Genomic DNA, 20,013 nt, shown 5'->3' on the forward strand with positions numbered 1-20,013 from the left:
AGTGTTGTGTGGGTTTTGTGATTTCGTGATTGAGTATTCACAAACGTTGATATCGAAGTTTACCAAACACTTGGGAGAACGTTTAAGAGTGGAAGTGAGGGGATCTCATATTAAGAGGGAGTCTGAGTTAAAATTAACTGGTAGTAATAAGAAAATGGTCTTGAGACGGGGATCGTTCATATACGATCACTGTGTACTATTAACTATTTTTGTATAGTGAATTTTTTTTTCCATTGGGCAAACTGCCTCTCCAGAGTAGGTGACAATGCAGCGAACTGGATTTCATTTCTTTGTGTCATTTATTTTTACGCACTGCATTATATTTTTCATCTATTGTATCAGAATAGATTGTCGCATACATTGACTCTACATTGTGTATGACATCGTGTCTCTGACTAAACAGAATTTCAAAACAATATGAGGATATATTGACTCTACTTAGTGTCATAGGAAAGATTCTCAAGACCACATGAGGGGATTTGTTGACTATTGCTTTCTAGTCATCAAATACGTTCTAGTAACACACACAACAAGGATATATTGCATCTATAATCAAACATGCACTATAGGTGAAGAGATTCTCCAGGGTTAGTGGGGCGCAAATGGAGATAAACAATTAAAATGAGATAGTGGAGTGCAAATGGATTTCTCTCAACATGCACTTCGATGTTCAATATTAGTTGAATAGGAATATGAGGTGGATGTGTATTTGGCCCGTATCTTTTTTTGAGAGAGAGAGAGAGAGAGAGAGAGAGAGAGAGAGTTCAAAGAAGCTAACATGCACTCCAACAAATGAGCTTAATATTCAGAGTGAACCAAGAAAACTCTTATGCCAAGATGAGCCTTCTAAGCAATATGGTTGGTGTAAATTCAATAGGCATGTTGTAGACATAGTCACCTCAATGTGAATGAGGCGTAAATATCTCAACTAAGGAGGCTGATTGGGGGGCCTGATTGAAAGGCTAGAGTCGATGCCACTGAGATGTCATATTGAGGGACCTGGTGAGACTAAGGTGCCTGGCTGAGGAGTCTAACCAAGAAACTCGAGTAAAAGGCCTAATCCAAGATCTCGTTGGAGAGACCTTGCTGAGGGGCCTCGTTGAGAAGGTGGCCGATGACTCAAAAAGCTTTCTGAGGAGTATGGCCAAGGGTATTGCGAAGGGCCAGAGATGTCTGGCTGTGGGGGTGGCCGAGGCCTCATGCGCGGAAAGGATTCGCGTCGGTGGCCGAGATGCACAATCAATATTGTTGTCTTTTTTTTTTTTTTTTATTTCCTTGGACTTGAACAAAAATCCAACTCAATGATGAGCTTGTACATGTTTACTTTCTCCTTCAGATCCGAGGGATTGAATTTGTGTTTTGTCGGCCCGACCAATTATTATTGGGCCTTTATTGTCGTTTATTAAATTGGATTTACATTTTTTCTATAATTAAAAAACGATGGTATATATTTTTTGTTGGTGATTTTCCGACTTAGAAATCGTTAGATTAATTTAACCAAATTTTCGAACAACTTGTTTGCCATCAAACAAGCTTTAGGAGGATAGTTGATGAATAAAGCTTCACTAAATGTCAAAATGAAATAAAGTAATGAAATTAATTAGGAGAACTTTTTAATTTAAGTTTAAATCGGTGCGAAAGTCTCAGAGTTATTTCTTTAGTGGGGGAATTCATTTTAATATATTAGAGTAGTTAGTTATCTCATTTAAATATTAATTTTCCTAATTTCATATATTTATTTTCCTAGTTTTTTAAGGACAATCAAGACAACACTCCATCAATAAGTTACAATATTACCTACATGTGTTTGGTAGATGAAACCAAAATAAACTTCACATAGTAACAAATTATTACGAATAAAGAACAAATAAAAAAATAATGACGATAAAGAAAACAAGTCATATGTACGGTGCTGAATAAACTAATTAGAAAAACAGTTTATGTATTATAAATATAAAGGACTTTGTAATGTCCTGTATGACGATAAAGAAAAAACAAAACATGATAGCAAGTCTGATTTTTAGAACATAAACCAAATTAGTACATTTTTTTTATTTTTATTTTTCAATGTTGCACGATGAATATTAACAATTGAATAAAAAAACGATCGCGCTAAAAAGAATTACACAACTTGTCATATACTATTGCACCTTGAAAGTTGAGAGTGATATAAGGAAGAGGAAACAAACAATCATGACGAAACTTTCATCTGTTTTTATTTTGATTCAACACATTATAAATATTTGTGAGTTCAAAACAATATTACAAGTTTGTTTCTTCTGGTAAGATCCTATGATTAAAAAACTAGATTATAGTTTTAGGACATTCTAGTATATTAGCCATCTTACGTAGCATTATACTCGATGTTTGAAAAGTTTTCAAAAAATGGTCATCGACATTTGAAATTAATTTTGAGATGTCGATTATAAGCTAATCATAAATAATAAGTAAATAAGATAGAAAATTGCCAGTTACTAGATAATATGAGAAATTAGTGTGATTCGACTTAATTAGGCCACAAAAATAGGTAAATGTATAGCATATGACCATTATATTACAAAATTGAAAAACTCACTTCACTCATCTTCCCAACCATTCTCGTTTTCTTCTCCACCCATTCACACTTCACATTTGGTTTGTTGACTTCTAATCAAACCTATATTCGTAACCCTTTATTTTTTTAAAGATTATATTTGGTTTGTCAACAAATATTATATATATATATATATATATATATATATATGTATATATAAGCTCTAGTTGGCTCGCTGGTTTACTAGTCTGTCGGGAAGTCAGCATTTGTTTTTGGTTTGTTAATTAATAAATGGAAAGTTGTCTTTGTTTATTTGTTAATGTTAATGGGCATTTGCTTGGTGTTTATTTTCATATAAACAATACTACGTCTTAAGAGTAAACAAACACAACAAATCATCACAATCACAATTGAACAAATCATCATAATTACCACCATATAACCAAGAGAAAAAGGGGCCCAAATAATCGATTAAAAAAAAAAATCAAACTAATATCATAAAAAAATGTCTAATATAATCACAAGGAAACAAAAAAGTCAAAGAAATAGATAAATACAAAAACATAAAGGACAACGTAAGCCTTCATTCATTCAATGACAATTGTCATTGATGTTTGGAGACCCCTTCCATATTAAGAAATAAATTTGTCAAAGGAAGCAGGGATTGAGATAGATTAAACAACTGTTCTTTGTTTTTTGAACAAAAGCAATGCATATTGGCTAAGTGTTTGAAAATTACATAATGTTTGGAAATTCTTTCGTATTAAGGACGCCCTAACATAAAACTTAAGGCTAAGTGTCTTATAAAAGGTTAACGTAAATACGATAACCAAAACTACGTATGGTTGGCCTCGATAAATTATAAATAAAAAAGGGAGTCGGAACTCAACGTTTTTGGAAATTATTAAATTTCTTTGGACGGATAAGAAATTTCATGTCAAATGCCCAAATGAGATCCAAAAAGGCTAAAAAGTCCATACAAGACGAGCTCACAAAAAAAGGCCAGAAAAAACGAAGAAATGAACAAAAAGCTCCATTGTGCGTCGCACATGGCATACGGCGCACCGCGCCCAATGTATAGTGCGCCGTGCCATGTTAAAAATCAGGTGAGCGCGCTTGATTTTTATTCTGTGCGCGTTTTTCCTTGACCCAATCCGATTTTTGGGGCTTTTTTCAGCCCTTCAACCGCTATAAACACCCCTCTCCTCAGAGGGAAAAAAGGTATACAATTCTTTCTCTCACTATCACTCGATTTCAGAGTTGTGAAACGCTGTCGAGGACCCTCCGCACTTTCTTTCACTCTGATCAAGCTCGATTCTCTCAAATATTCTCTACGAATAACGGCGCCCCCACTCCACTCATAGCAACCAGACTAACGTTGAGTGTCGGAACGCGCGTTGGAGGAACCGCCTTTGCGCCCCTTTAGTTTATTTTTTTTTCTTCTTCTTATTCTCAAGTCTCCGCAACGAATTAATAACGTTCTTGAGCTAGGAAAGAGAACTTGTGACTTTCGAGTTCTTATAAATCTAACTCGGGTACGGCCACTTGATCCGATATTAGGTCGAATGGCTCAAAGTCTTCAACGTTGTCCAATTTTCAGCCACAACAACAAAGAACAAAACGGAAGTTAATTATGCACGAAAAAGATAGTGCTCCATGACGTGTACGGGAAGACATATATATACAGCCTTCTAATACCTGACCGTATAAAAATAAATTGGTGTGACATATACCCCAAAAAATATTTTAAAAACTAAGGAGAGAACCATCACCTCCCACCATGTTACTTCTTTAAAACGATTGGTTCTATATCATCCAATCATCGAGAGCCTGTTGAATCTCTTATCAAGCCCCCACAAATTTCGTTTCTAATGACCGCAAATTTGAAGTGCCTCGTCAATTGACAACTAGCAGCTTCGACAACAGAATGGGAACGAGATTTATTTAAAATAATGATGGAGAGATAAAAAGCAAAACAAAGTCAATGAGAGTTGATTAAAAGAAAAATGGATACAAAATTATATATACCTAAGCAATTGCTATAATCAAGGGATTCAAAAGATTCGATAACTTACTACACACACAAAAAAAAAAAATGTTAAGTTCAATATTGTATATAATTGATATTTGAATAATTTTTATAACAAGATAGGAAACATTGGCTAGTTTAGAATACCATAATAGTTTGATGACGACATGTTTAATATAAATTCTCATAGTTTTACATGTTATAATTAGTTTTAACATAACCTCGTATAATTTACTATCTGAATCAAATTTTCTATTATTGAAAAGCTTATTTATATATGTTACTAGCTTAAACATTGATAAAATATACATATTTAAAAACCATGAATTTTATAATATTATGCACAAAAAATAAATAAACAGTTCATTACTATTTTTTTGCAAGCCGGTTTCCGTTGAAAAATTATTTCTGTATTATAAATATAAAAGTTTGGACTTTATAATGTATTAGTTTTATGTTAACAATGTTAACTTATGCAGCCATGTTTATACAGAGTAAGTAATGACAACGAGAGCTCGAGTGTTTATAATGTATTACTAAAATCCCTTCACAAAATTATGGAGTATTAAATGCTTTTTCGAACCCGGAAACCTTTAATTTACAACTTATGAATAACCCCAATAAACTGTTTTAGAATAAAACCCAATAAAGAAAAGCCACTATAGCACAGCAACTCGAGTGATGAGATGATCACATTTTCATTGGGGTTTTGAGACCAATGACAGTAAGGGGGGGGGGGGGGGGGGGGGGGGGGGGGGGGGGCGCTTGTTGGAGAAACACGAGCGTTATCGGACACGAACAATCGCTCCAATACCACTTGTTGTAATTATGTGCTCACCTTGATAACCATATAAGTTGCGGAATAAATTAATTACACTAACAAGAGCTAATTAAATGTAGGGTAATTTAGCAAAATAGCCAACTCAAACCTTAAAAATTGCTAAATAGCTAAGGTTTTGTAAATATTAAGTAAATAGCCAGTTGTCATTAACTGCATGTCCAAATTTACAGAAACACCCATAAATTTTCCCTCCCAATCGTCACACATGTTGACTTTAAAAAAAAATGAAACGTGATTCCGAGAATCGAGGACATTAATTACATTTATTTGAAAACCGTCCAACTTCACAACCGCATATCTCTCGGCCATTAAGAAAAAAAAAATTCTCCCAAAAATATTCCAAATCGCTTCACTCTTCCCCGACGAACTGTATTCATCTTCTCCGACGAACTATTTCGACCACAAGATCTCAAACTGGTATGCATGTGTAGAGTTATTCCTATTAACTCGTATTTACAATTTTTAATCATCGATTTACACAATAAAACAATGAAAAAGTGATTTTTTTTGGAGCGGTTATGAAATAAAATGGTGTAAAGTATTCTTCTTCCTCTGGGTAATGTGTCGGTTGTTAATGTTCGTGTTTCCTAAATTTATCCCAAAACCCTAATCATTGCAATGAAATTTGATGATCCGACTATTGTGAATGGCTTGATGTGTGTTTGTATATTTACATATATTTACTGCATAATATGTCTAGTTATGAATTTGTTATAACTAAATTGGAATATTAACACGTATTTACTGTAAAACAGGGTTAATAGGGCTCAACCACGATGACGAGAACGAAAAAAGCTGCCGTCAGATATAGAAGCTCATAATAACGCCGTCTACTGAAAACAGTTTGTAAATCATTTTGATTACATTCTGTATTTACACCACCTGACAATGGGTTATGGTTTTCCAGCTATTGACGTTCAAAAAGCTTCACTGCAACATAACAACGACAGTAAATATACGTAAATACAAAAGTAATTTTATGTAAACCGTTGCGAGAATAGACTAAAATTAAAAAAAATGAGAAAAATACACCACTTGATTCATTCAAAGAAAACCCAGCCATCTTGAGGATCAGTGATATGTTCAGACATGTGAATGATTTTCGACCATTAAATTAAAAAGTAAACAAATAAATAGAACAGTAAAAAAAAGAATAAAGAAAAAATATATAAGGAAACCATTCAACAAATAGTCAGCCACGTTTAAATAGTTGCTACAAATAAGGAACTTTTTGAAATTCACTCATATAAAACTTCCGAAAATACAAAACAATGCAAAATTAAAAAATTTCAGAATTTAAAATTTTAAAAGGGCATGGTTCGGAATAGAAAAACATGTAATTGGGCCACGTCATCCGAGCGACTATTTACTTAATATTTACAAAACCTTAGCTATTTAGCAATTTCTAAGGTTTGAGTTGGCTATTTTGCTAATTTTTTGTTAAATGTATGGTTATCTAACAAGATCTAGATTTACTTATTAATTAATTTAATGAAAGCATTCAAACATGTCAAGCAACCAATAAGAGCAAAGAACAAGACTCATAGAGAACTTACAGCTTGGGCTCATGAATAGAAACTTCTAGTTTTCACAATCCGTCTTCAAACGCCCTGATCTCCTTCTTAAAGCTTTCAGATCCCCACCTTTGATCGCATTGATCTCATTCTTTAAGCTTTCAGATCCTCGTCTTTGAACGCTTTGATCTCCTTCTTCAAGCTTTCAGATCCTCGTACTCCTCTTGATGACACGTTAGTCTTCCGAAACGTAATCTTCGGACGAATAAAGAAATACGACGTGGGACCACACTCTTTAATCTCACATGATTAAGAAACAAATATTGTTTCAAGATCTCACTCTTATTTTCTAAGAACGGAATAGAGCAATTCCAAGGGGTAGAGATAGATAGATATATATATATATATATATAGAGAGAGAGAGAGAGAGAGAGAGAGAGAGAATCGGCCACACACATGTGTTGGACGAATTTTTGGACTTCCAAAAGCTTATTTTTCTCTTCTCATGAACCCCTATTTATAGTAGTGGAAATGATATATTCTTGATAGTTTCCAAAATATATTATTTTTTTTATTGTGTTCACACTAGTGAATTAAAGTTTGGCCCTTGGATCACATCTTATGAATCCTACTTTTTCTCTTAGCCATCAGATCAATATCTATGAGATTTTATTTCCTGTTTAAATAGAGAATATTTATTAATGAGAGAATAAAGGAAATATCTTATTTCCTTTGAAATATCATTCTCTCCTAATATTCATGAGAGAGAATAAAAGACAATATCTTATTTCATTTTAAATATTATTCTCTCATAATATTCATGAGAGAGAATAAAAGACAATATCTTATTTCCTTTTAAATATTATTCTCTCAAAATATTCATGAGAGAGAATAAATGACAATATATTATTTCATTTTAAATATTTTTCTCTCCTTTATTTAAACACTAAGGAGAAAATATTGGTAACTATTTTTTATGTTATGGACGCAATTAGAGGCATACGGCCAAGGGGATTTGGTGCAAATCTTGTGCCCAAATCTCCTTAAAATTTGTCCATCTCATATTGTGCAAAGCTCATTGCTCAAAGCCCAATTAATTATTTATTTGATCCAACAATAAACAAATAAGTAATTGATTAATTGTTTACTTGATCAAACAATAAATAACTAATAATACCATAGATAATTATTTAATTATGCAAATACCCATATTTCAGAATTGATGATCTCAATCACAATTACAGCTAGTGAGATTATAATAATGAAACACATTATTATTAGAGGTTCTTTATTCGTCTTATCGAAACCGAATCGGGGACTATGGACCTAGTAATAGAAACTTAACAAATCCGATGGAAAGACGAAAAAGTCATTTCTCTTTTCCACATCGATTTGTCTAATATTGGTCAGACTCCACTTAGGTACACCAAGACTGAATTCTCCTTTATACTAGAATTATATTTACTCATCGTGACGAGTGTCCATCGATCTAGTCAGTATGTGATCAAGATCCTCCAGGTTCAACCCGTATCAAGAAATGTCAATTAATCTGTTATACCTTTCTTGATACATATATACCCTAAACATTGTTGCTTCCCCAGCGAAAGATTCTTCCGAACGTACAAACTTCGGAAGTGCCAGCAATCTATCGGTTTTGGAATCAACCATTAGGTGAATGAACATCGATCTTCTATAAGGAAAGCTGGATTCTATATCTGTCAACCACTTCCCAATTGAATCATACCCCGAAACTCCTAAGACATAAGCTATGATTAGCATGATAGTAGCCTTTTAGCGAATGAGTCAAAGAGGGCGGTAACATGATCCAGTGTCCACGATCACTTCAAAATTTAGATCAAGTCTCAATGTGATCATCATAGCGATCCCGGTTAGTGTGTCGCAACGGTACTTCAATGACACATCTACAACCAAAGTCTGTCCGGGTCGTACACTTACCACAAGTGTAGAATGCTTGCACGTCGTGATCAACCTTCACTAGTGTTCCGAATATATGACTTTAGATACAGCTGTCCAGGCATGTATCAGTCATCGACCATGTTTTAGTAACACCGCCCGAACTCAGGTGCCCATCATGTGACTCAGTTTAATACGTAGGCTGTGGATGATAGTTGCTATTGATTCTGATATTCAGATCTCAACCCACTAATCATATGATGCTAATAAAGTAAACCATTATTCTATTTAGTAGTCATTTATTTATAATCTCCCGTGGGCAAGAATTCCTAACAAGAACATCTGTTTATCAGTTAGCATGCTTCTCCTCAGAAAGAGTTTGGCAATTTGGCGTGTAACATCATGCATCTAACACTTTCCATGATGGTCCTATTGAATCTCTCAGCCAAGCCATTTTTTTGTGGTGTGTGCACAACTGTGTGGTGTATGTGAATACATGTTTTTATACAAAACTCACTGAAAACATCAGCACAAAATTCAAGACCATTACTGTTCTCAACCTTTTAACCTGTTTACCGGTTTGGTTTTTAACCATGGTCTTCTAATCTTTTAAGGTTTAAAAGACATGACTCTTGTGCTCCATCAGATATACCCATACACGTCTAGAATAATCATCTATCAAAGACATGTAATACATGTTACCATCATGTGATGAGACCTTAGATGGTCCCCAAAGATCTGAGTTGATGTAATCGAGGATGGCTTTAGTTTTGTGTACAACTTTGTTGAAGCTTTCCCATAAATGCAGTTTTCACAAAATTCCAATTTTTCCAGTTTTCTTGAGCCAAAACATCCTTACTTCTCAAGAACACTCATGTCTCTTTCACTTACAAGGCCAAGCCTCAAGTGCCACCGTCTTGAAGTGTTATCCCTGTCAATCACATTTGCAAAACCATCAAAGTAGACCCAACAAGAAAATAGAGGCCATTGTTTTTAACACCCTACATGACATCAAGTGAGTCTTTGGAAACAAAAAGATTTCCACTTTCATAATGAAAAGATCAACCTTCTTCATCTAAAGTGCCAAGAGATATTAGGTTTCTCTCTAGCTCAGGTATAAACCTAACATTTTCTAAAATTCTCTCAATTCCATCAAACATTCTGATCCGGATGTTATCTGATCCAATGACCTTGCAAGCCTTCTTGTTACCAAGAAGAACTAATCCTCCATTTCCAATCTTCGGGTCTTCAAACTAGCTTTTGTTTGGTGACATGTGGTATGTACATCCATTATTAAGAACCCAAGATTTTGTGGAATCTTTATGTTCTTCCATCGATTCTTCGAATTCGACTTAAAATTCTTCTTCGGCTTTCCTCTGATGTTAAGACCTTCTGCAACTTGCTTCTTCTTAGATTTGAAGTCAAGTTCCTTCAATTTCAGCGCAACTTGAACCTCATCTAGTTAGAGATTATATCGCATATTTCATCGTTTCAACAAAATTGGAGTACGACTTTGGAAGCGTTTTCAAGATCATAACTGCCTCTTCTTCGTCGTCGATTTTTACATCAATATTTTCCAGGTCGATCATGATCCTGCTGAATTTGTCGAGATTTTCGCTGATTTGCTTGTCTTCATTGATCTTGAAGCCAAACAACCTTCCTTTCAGATGAATGCGATTGAAAAATGATTTCGTCGTGTAGAGAGATTTCAATTTTGACCAAATCTTTATGCTGACTTTTCCTTCGACACTTCTCTCATTACTTTGTCTCCGAGGTGAAGAATAAGAGTGATGTGTGCCATTTAAAGGACCTCGCTCTTTTCAGTCGCCGACAATGTTTCAGGGAACCCTTTCTCTCCCTCTAGTGCCTCGGATCTTCATCTGAACGAGGATTGCCCTCATCTGCACGCGCCATAGACTGAAATCACTTTTTCCATTGAATCGTTCGATTTTGACCTTCATGAGTCCCATTCTTGGTTCTTGTTATATGTATGAGGCTTTGATACCAATTGTTATGAAAATTGCTTCTTTGGGTCACAAAATTGTGTTAAAAAACAAACACATCATACGTGACTGGCACAACAAGCAACAATTACAAACACAACAATCAAGAACACAAATGAAAATAGAATAGGGGACACAAAAATTTATCCTGGTTTGGACACCAAACGAACTACTCCAGTCTTCGGGGTACTTCACTATCACTAAGATGAATAACTTTTCTTGTTTACATAATTACAAAGCCTTTCCACATTTCGTGTTTGTTCTCTCTCAAGATTTTGTTTCTCTCTCTAAACTCACAAGATATGAGAATTATGGAATGAAACTAGTTACAACTCATCTTAGCTATTTAAAGAGCTTAAACAAATTGCCTTGTTGCACACGCTGAGATGATCCAACAGTCTTCTGCCCTATTTCAAACGCTGCTTACTTGTCCATGTGGCTAATGATGATTAGATCACACTCTAACATAAACATATACAATTACGACTAAGAATTTTATGCTAGTTACACATATAGTGACTTTGGTTACACAAAATAGAACGAATTAGATTTTCAAGCTGACTACAACCTTTTAAAATCAACGAATAAATTAGTACATTCATTCTTAATGATTATGCGTGATTATCTGAAAAGTATTAAACAATGTTGTATCGCTAATTCAGCTATAGACGCCAAAAAAAGTAAACATATAGTGTATAAAGATGGCAATGGATAGGTTTGGGTAGGGTCTTGCAAAATCAGACCGTACCCACGAATTTTTTTTTTTTTTTTTTTTTAACATATCTTATCCATACTCATTTATTTTTAATGAATCTAGGCTTGGGTAAAACTCGAAAGGGTACTGGATAATCCATGAGTATTTCTTTTTTACTCATTTAATATTAAATTTATTAATAAAAAAATAAATAAATCTAAAATATACTTAAATTGATAAATGTGTACACTAAAATTTGCTTAAAATTCAAAAATATATTAATAATTTTAAACGTATAGAATATGTGTATGGTACTTGAAAATCATGCCATACCCATACTCATATATAATTTTAATGGATAATACTCGTATTTTACTCATTATCCATTTATTCAAGTAATAAGATCCTATCTATAATAAATAAATTTTTGCCGGTGCGAAAGTACGTACATAAAATTTCCGCCCCGAATAGTGCAGTATAGGCAATTAAAGAGGACGTGGTATAGTTAAAAGATTTCGTAGCTGGGCTGAAAATGGTTTCAAACCCAAATGAACCTATACCTATCTATTATTTCAAATGTGATGAATAGACCGTACTCAAATGTTTACCACAAAGGTCACGCAATTGATATTATATAAAATACTTGGTTACAATAACAAGGTTCAATTTAACCGGCTACGCATTTATTGATCATACTTGGTCAATCAGCCCATCTTTAGATGGGAGGTGTATTTAGTGAAGTGCCATCGTGGGAGTGCTGAGCTGGCGTGCAGACGTTTTAAAGTATTAGGCTTGTCGTTACCTAACGTCTACTTATTATATAAGCAATGACGTAATTTTATTAATCTATTTGATATCAGTAGTAACACAATACATTCAGAAACTCTCTCTGATCCGTGTCTTTAGTAAGCTGAAAGGAGACAGAGACAAGGCTGCGCTTAAAGGAGACAGAGACAAGGGTGCTATGACGGCAGGGATGGAGCTTTGGCTGCTCCGATCGATCATGCGGTGGTTTTGTGTGGACCAATCAAGCTTCTGGAGATCGGCGATATCGTGGATCGCCTTGGCCGTGCTCGGTTATGGAGTTCCGGTGGCGGCGCACTTTCTTCTCCAATGCTCAGCCTGCGACGCCAACCACAGCCGGCCCTACCACGTGTCATCTCAGACCTCTCTCTCACTCTTCGCCACTCTCTCCTTCCTCTGCCTCTCTCGCTGGACTCGCAGGCACGGCCTCAGCAAGTTCCTCTTCGTCGACAAGCTCTGTCACCCAAGCGATATGGTCCGGTTCCGTTACGATCAACAACGCAGGGTAATAAAGCCGCCAGCTCAGTTTGAATCAGTATCGCTTGTTTTGTATTTTAACTTGTGCTCTGTTTTGCAGAAATCCATGAAGGTCTTGTTGATAGTAACATTCACGTATTTCACTGCGGAGATTACGTACAAAATCTGGTGGTACGTCTCAGGAGGGAGTGACATACCACATTACGGCAATATCTACGTGAGCAACGTTGTTCTGTGCATGTTGGAGCTCGTCTCGTGGCTCTACAGGATCGGGATAATCTTCCTCGTCTGCTTTCTCTTCCAGATCCTCTGCCAACTCCAAATACTGAGACTCGAAGAGTTTGCTCAGGTTTTTCAGAAAGAAACCGACGTGGGTTCGATCCTCCTTGAGCACCTCACTGTGCGAAGGAATTTGCGGGCCATAAGCCACACATTTCGTCTCTTTATCTTGCTCGCTCTGATTCTGGTGACCGCGAGTCAACTCACAGGGCTTCTCATGACAACCCGATCTAGAGCTCATGTCAATATTTTAAAGGCCGGGGAACTTGTGGTACTCTTTCTCATGACTTCAGTCAATAAAATAGCTAAATTGTTAACTAAATTTTTTTTTATAAAAAAATAGTTAAATTAATAAAATATTTGTTGCAACAAGTTATTTTTCTAGTTTTTTTTTTTTTTTTTTTTGTCAAAATTTCATTTTATTGAAAAAAAATAGTCCATTATATCCGCAATAAATCAATTAATTAAACAATAGTAAATTTTAATCTTTAATTAATTAATTTATTGTCGGCCTATTGGGCTTTTTTTTTAATAAAATGAAATTTAAACTATTTTTTAAAAAATAAAAAAGTGTGGACTATTGAGCTACTGATTTAATTGCCTTTAAATGAATCGTCTATAAATAAATATATGTATGACATAATAATCTAGGATGGAATGAATAAATTTTGGGTGAGGCTTAGCCAGGTCTATTCTCTATTGTTTTATTCATCTAAACAATTTTTTAGGGGTAATAAATTACTATTAATAATTGGTGTGATATAATAATTTAGGATAGAATGAACTAGTTTTGTGCGAGACTTACCCAGGTATATTCTCTATTATTTTATCTAACAATTCTAGTTTTTGTTTGTTTTTTTTAAACGATGTGTAGTTGTGCTCAATCAGCATTGTGACGGGGCTATTCATATGTCTACGCAGTGCAACAAAAGTGACTCACCGAGCACAGTCAATATCTGGGCTCGCGGCTAAATGGCACATTTGTGCCACAACTAACACTTTTGATAAAATTGACGTCGAAAACCCAACTCCGCAAGTTTCTTCAGATCAAGTTTTCCCGCCCAACCTCGAACACGACTCCGAGGATGATGACGACTTGAGCGACACAAGGTTTACGCCGAATTTCGCACACACAATCTCGTTCCAGAAGAGACTAGCCTTAGGTAAGAGCAATGCTTCTAATTCTTTTTTCCTTTGTTCGTTTATAGTGACTCTTATATCTGGCAGAATAAAGTTAATTAGTTGATCTAAATTTACTAGACCAAGTAAGTATTAAGCCAATGAAATGAATGGATTTGTTAAATAATTAAAATTTGTGTAAGATTAGTGGAATTTCGGAAATATACAAATATCATATTTCATTGAATATATATTTTTTTATGTTGTAATTAAATTTTCTGAAAGTGATAAATTACTTGTATAACTTGTCAAAAGTTTTAACGAGAGTGTCAATTCTCTTTAGAACAAAATCTAAGCTAATTTAATAAATTTTTTGAAATTTTGAATAATTTTAATAATGAATTTATTTTAAATGGAAGTTTTGTAAAAAATTTCTTTATTTATTATGTTATAAAAAATAAAACAAAAAATATTAATTTAAAATGATTTAATTAAAAAAAAAGCCAAATTTTTAAGTAAAACAGCCAAATTATGTTGTCATTTTTTTTAACACTGCCAATAAAAATATATTGATGTTGTATATAAGCATTTTACCACTTTAAATAATTTATCAGGAAAAAAAAATTAATATCCACATTTTTTTTTGTCAGTTTTATGATTTTGGACAAATCTTATTGTTCAAATTTATTAGTTTCAATTAGTTATTTTCATATAACACCCTTTATTTATTTATTTTTGCAGTGACGTATTTTGAGAACAACCGAGCAGGAATTACAGTGTATGGATTCATGCTAGACAGAACATTGATTCACTCCACGTTTGGGATTCAGCTTGCTCTGTTGCTTTGGCTGCTCAACAAGACAATTGGTATTTCTTAGACTATACATATATATCACCAACATGAGATCGTGTTAAGCTCTGTTCAACTAATTAATTACATGTATATAAGCGTGCATTTAAGAGCTAGTTTTTGGTTCGAATAAGTTGCGTCTATGTGGAACAAGCTTGTTTGTTCCTTTGATGTTTTGCGTTAAACCTATGTAGCATATCTACTCAGAAGAAAGTGTAGTTTTTCTGTATGAGTTAGAAATTGTATGATGTACATTGAGTTGAAATTATAAAATGATCAGACTCAGTTTGCAATAGATCGGATCATTTTAGGATTTAATTTCTCTTCAGGCGTTTGAATTTGATTTTGTCTTTTTGTTTAAATTTTTTTATTGTAAGTACGAAGTGTTTGTCTTAGTGTCACGCCAAATCATGTGCCAGAGTTAAAATGTGGGTTTTCAGGGCAACATTGTAATTTTCTTGCATAGCCTGAACATTCTCGTTTAGATTGAAAACATAATATAGAAAGAAAAAAAAACATATTTTTATTCATGGAACATCATTCATTCAAATTTCAAAGCTAACAGAAAACAAGATGTTGGAATTCACATAAGCTAGCTCCTACATCAACTTATTGTCTTTGCAATCTCTTATCCATCCTCGCTAGTTACAATCAGACACTACACATCAAAAAAATAAGCAATCATCGTCACATAAAAATACGGTGAATGGAAGAATACAAGGTTATTGTAGTTAGTATTTTCAATTGCAAATATAGCATTTCCAACAGAACTAATAATATTCAACTTTTATATTGATTAATATAATTGATTATTGTATTAAAAAAAATAAAAGCAAAAAATGTTAACCTTTATTTTTATTTTTGCTATTTTATGCAGTGTTTAGTGATATTGTTAAAATACACATTAAATAATAATTATAAGCTTGAAAACATGAAATTTTGAAAACTTTAAAAGGAATAAAATACACAAAACTAAATATTTTTGGAGGCCTACATAATTTTTTTTAAGTTTAAAGATCACCGGTATAATAAACATTTGAATAGATTAAAGAAGATATATATATATAAAAGAAGAGAAAACTTACGAGTTGCAATTAGGGGCGAGAGGGAAGGAGTCACCGAATCTACACGAATCGGGAAGCGCGTTAACTCTACCGGCGTTGACGTTCCGGAACATTCTAGTCCCTTTGAGGCACTGGCACAAGGCACGGCGCTTTTGCGGCGTGTCCATGCCTAACATGATATCCCCGGTTGCCTTGCAACACGGGTATCCAGGGGTGGCGGGCCCCTCGCCCCGCAAGTACACTTGGCACGCCAACATTTTCGTGATGCTCTGTTGGCATGTAAAATTCCAAGACACAGCTGCCGAGTTTGTCACAAACAGCGCTCCAAGGCACACCAAAGACAACACCATCATCACTTTCATCCCCATGTTTTTTAAGTAATGAAGTTCTTAGAAAAAGAAGAAGACTCTTTAGATTTTTGTGACGTTATGATTCATGAAGCTTTGCTTCTTAGCATTTATATAGGAATGGTTCAAAATCAAAAGAAAGCGTCAATGGTAAGAACATTAAAGCAATCCAACCAGATTTTGTTGTTAAATGACGGGACTATATTTGGGGATATTGATTATATCTATGTGACTCTTCGTGTTTATCTGATGAGTATTGGTTAAGATTTGTACCATTAATTATCATAACAAGATTTGGCCTTAAAAATAGATTTCTACTTTTGCTTTTCATTGACCACGATAGGATAGTCGCACTAATATACACAGCGTACCAATTCATTGCATTGATTGATCAAATAGTACTTAGATCTAAAAAAAAGGGCTTACAAACATATAATTCCGTTAGTTTCCCTAATTCTTCTTCATTTGGGATAATCACATGTGACTATTTCATTTTTGACAAATTTTGGCTAATTGAGTAATTTTTTAATTTCAATTCATTATGTAGCTAGATCTCTTAAATACGAAAAGTAGAATATTATTATATCGAACTTTTGTACATAAAATCTAAGATTTAATATAATAAATTTATAGATATTATCTGTGATTTATAATTCAAATAGACAGTTTAATAATTTGAAAACTCACTGATATAAAGATGAGTTTTTTTTTTTTTAAGGCATATAAAGATGAGATTTTAAAGTGCAGATTTTCTCGCAATTATTATAGAGACATAAACTTATTCGAACTGCCGACCCATTTCTAGAAGAATTTTCAAAATGTATTTTGCTCAAAGATATTTTTTGGAATTTAGGCTTGTATTTGTTGGTCATGGCCTCTCTCTCTCTCTCTCTCTCTCTCTCTCTATATATATATATATATATATATATAGATATAGATATAGATATACTCTAAATGCCGATTCAAGTTTATATTGCGAGAAGATATTTAAAAGTTAAAGCGACATGTTGTTTTAAATCTCAATTTTTATTTTTTTTAGTTATAGTTAATATTATTGAGAATTAATAACGGCGGAATCTGCGTGCTTTAGCTTGATATATGTTTTGTTCCAGCGTAGCGCTAGAGAAAAGAGAATTTACAAGTGATAAAAGTCGCTTATGTCACTTTTAAAGATCCAAATATCACTTATAAAAGTTATTTAGAAGCGATTATAGGAGAGACAAAAGTTGTTTCTAAAGCTGTTTCTAATATGTCGTCTAAAAAGGACTTTGAAGCAACTTGTCGCAATCTAGTATCATATTCCCACGATATAGCGAGAGACCCATTTAAAACGAAAATTCGTTTTTTTTTTTTTTTTTAAATCATTTCCCTCTATATTGCGAGAATATATTTAGAAGAAAAAGTGACATTTTGTTTATAACATAAGTTTTTTTTTATTCTTTTAGTAATAATTAATATTATTTATTTATAATTAAAATTTTATATTATTTAGTTATTCAAAATTGAATAAGACACCAAAATAAACCGATACACATAATAAGGTCACATGATCAAGTTAATAATAAAACCAACAAATTACTTTAGTGCCATAAGTATAATAAACGTCTTCTTCAACGGTTGCTGCTTGTAAGATCCATTTGGTGTGTGTCAATGCTGGCGGAGTCGTCTCGAGAGGAGGATGTGACAATGCGACTAATTGTGTCTGAGAACTTCCGGCTCCGTCCACCCGAACTTGCGATATCCTCTCAGCAGTAATTATTGGAGGCAGCCCAAGATAGGCTTGAGTATTTAGTTCCAAGGGTATAAAGGTAAAGGCCCGGAAGAATGCGGTCACGGTCCACGACCCGGCCCAGCCCAAGATTTGTCTTCCAGGCCCGGGTAAGATGTGGTAAGTGTTGGCTATATTCAGAGATTAGTTGTGTAGCATATTAAGGTGATGACTACTTTTTGTTTTTCTAAATAGATTCTCTTGTTTGGTTGTTTTTTTTTTTCTCTTCCTTTTTCTACTAATATTATCATATATCTAACTAGATTTGGACACTCTGAGCTGAATTTTTGTTCAATCGTGTTTTTACGTGACGTTTTATAACTTAATATCATCAAATGACTATTAATATTTCATTATTTAATTTCAGTGTTCATCCTTCTTTACTAAAATGTTGGTTTCAATATCGATCAGTTTCTTAAGTTATGGTCTCGAGTTAAAATATGTGTTTTCAGGGAAACATCTTAATTTTCTTGTGTAGCTTGAGCTGCCCGTTCAGAAGAAAAACAATAGAAAATGTTAGAGCAACCCGGTGGAGAGAAAGAGAGAGAAAAAGAGCATATTTTATTTATTTCAAAGCCAAAAGAAAAACAAGATGTTGGTCTTCACATAAGCTAGCTCATCCATCACCATATTGGCTTTGCACAATCCCCTTATCCATCCTCGATAGCTACAATCAGACTCTACAGACCACAAAAATAAGCAATCATTGTATAACATAATTTACGGTTAATAGAAGGATACACAAGGTAATAATGGATGGTTTTGTTATATTTATTTATTATTTTTATAATAGATGGTTTTTCTTATCTATAATTATTTTAATTAGTATTTTCGATTAAAAAGTTGAACATTTAGAAGAGAGCTAAATTTTAATTTGAATTTTAGTGACATCACTTATTATTTTACCAAAAAAATATAAAAGTACGAATATCTTAACTTTTTGGTGTTTCTTATATTAGTTGGGAGTATATTTTTATCACATTAAAAATATGTTATAAGCTTGAAAACATGCAATTTTTTGTTGAAAATATTAATGAAAAGTTTGAAGAGGGGCTAAAGTACCCAAACTAGGATAAATACGGAGGTATAGACAAAAACAAATTCATAAAGACCAAATAATAGTACAGCTAACCAACAAGTTTAAAGATCAACCGTATATAAACATAGATTAAAAAAAAAAGGAAATTATTAAGAAGAAGAAAAAATCTTACGAGTTGCAATTGGGGGCGAGGGGGAAGGAGTCACCGAATCTACACGCATCGGGAAGCGCGCTAACTCTACCGGCATTGACGTTCCGGAACATTCTAGTCCCTTTGAGGCACTGGCACAAGTCACGGCGCTTTTGCGGCGTGTCCATGCCTATCATGATATCCCCGGTCGCCTTGCAACACGGGTATCCGGGGGTGGCGGGCCCCTCGCCCCGCAAGTACACTTGGCACGCCAACATCTTCGTGATGCTCTCCTGGCAAGACAAACCCGCCGAGTTCCCCACAAACAGCGCTCCAAAGCACACCAAACACAAGGCCAAGATCATTTTCATCTCCATGTTTTGAAAGCAATAAAGTTCTTTTTGAATGATCAATAGAGACTATTTGTTTTGTTGTTTTTGACTTGTTGTTATGGAATCAGGAAGCGTTGCTTCTTGGCCTTTATATTCATTTTGGATGTTGATTATCTCTAAGGATTTATGTGAATCTTTTGTGTTTATCTTATGAGTATTGCTAGGATTTGTATCATCATCATAAAAGATTTGGCCGTAAATAAGTTGCTACTCTTG

General features: G+C 34.0%; 3 protein-coding genes across 3 annotated transcripts; 1 reads left to right on the plus strand and 2 right to left on the minus strand.

The window, feature by feature from the left end:
- The first annotated feature begins 12,355 nt into the window (after positions 1-12,355).
- On the plus strand, positions 12,356-15,345 carry LOC149385344 (uncharacterized). Its single transcript, XM_089626301.1, has 5 exons — positions 12,356-12,360; positions 12,435-12,837; positions 12,910-13,359; positions 13,963-14,251; positions 14,949-15,345. Exons 1-5 carry the CDS (start codon positions 12,356-12,358, stop codon positions 15,083-15,085), a joined length of 1,284 nt encoding a protein of 427 aa, XP_089482427.1. The 3' UTR covers positions 15,086-15,345.
- A 348-nt stretch (positions 15,346-15,693) lies between these two features.
- LOC149385345 (non-specific lipid-transfer protein 1-like) lies at positions 15,694-16,527 on the minus strand. The gene is made up of 2 exons (XM_089625191.1): positions 16,143-16,527; positions 15,694-15,715 (listed from the first exon to the last, which is right to left on the minus strand). Exons 1-2 carry the CDS (start codon positions 16,487-16,489, stop codon positions 15,709-15,711), a joined length of 354 nt encoding a protein of 117 aa, XP_089481317.1. The 5' UTR covers positions 16,490-16,527; the 3' UTR covers positions 15,694-15,708.
- Positions 16,528-18,850: 2,323 nt separating this feature from the next.
- Positions 18,851-19,791, minus strand: LOC149385346 (non-specific lipid-transfer protein 1-like). The gene is made up of 2 exons (XM_089625074.1): positions 19,448-19,791; positions 18,851-18,916 (listed from the first exon to the last, which is right to left on the minus strand). Exons 1-2 carry the CDS (start codon positions 19,780-19,782, stop codon positions 18,910-18,912), a joined length of 342 nt encoding a protein of 113 aa, XP_089481200.1. The 5' UTR covers positions 19,783-19,791; the 3' UTR covers positions 18,851-18,909.
- Positions 19,792-20,013: the final 222 nt, after the last annotated feature.

This window comes from Urtica dioica, chromosome 9 (genome assembly GCF_054948205.1).
Source record: "Urtica dioica subsp. dioica isolate 48M chromosome 9, U.dioica_male_clone48M_v1_H2, whole genome shotgun sequence".
Lineage (NCBI taxonomy): Eukaryota > Viridiplantae > Streptophyta > Magnoliopsida > Rosales > Urticaceae > Urtica > Urtica dioica.

What these genes read in the sequence shown, in the direction of transcription:
- LOC149385344 (XM_089626301.1), top strand. An exon ending in TAAAGGCCGGGGAACTTGTG is followed by an intron (nt 13,360 to 13,962) that starts GTACTCTTTCTC and finishes AACGATGTGTAG; the next exon opens with TTGTGCTCAATCAGCATTGT. An exon ending in CCAGAAGAGACTAGCCTTAG is followed by an intron (nt 14,252 to 14,948) that starts GTAAGAGCAATG and finishes TTATTTTTGCAG; the next exon opens with TGACGTATTTTGAGAACAAC.
- LOC149385345 (XM_089625191.1), bottom strand. Translation starts at nt 16,489, where the DNA reads ATGGGGATGAAAGTGATGATGGTGTTGTCTTTGGTGTGCCTTGGAGCG.
- LOC149385346 (XM_089625074.1), bottom strand. Translation starts at nt 19,782, where the DNA reads ATGGAGATGAAAATGATCTTGGCCTTGTGTTTGGTGTGCTTTGGAGCG.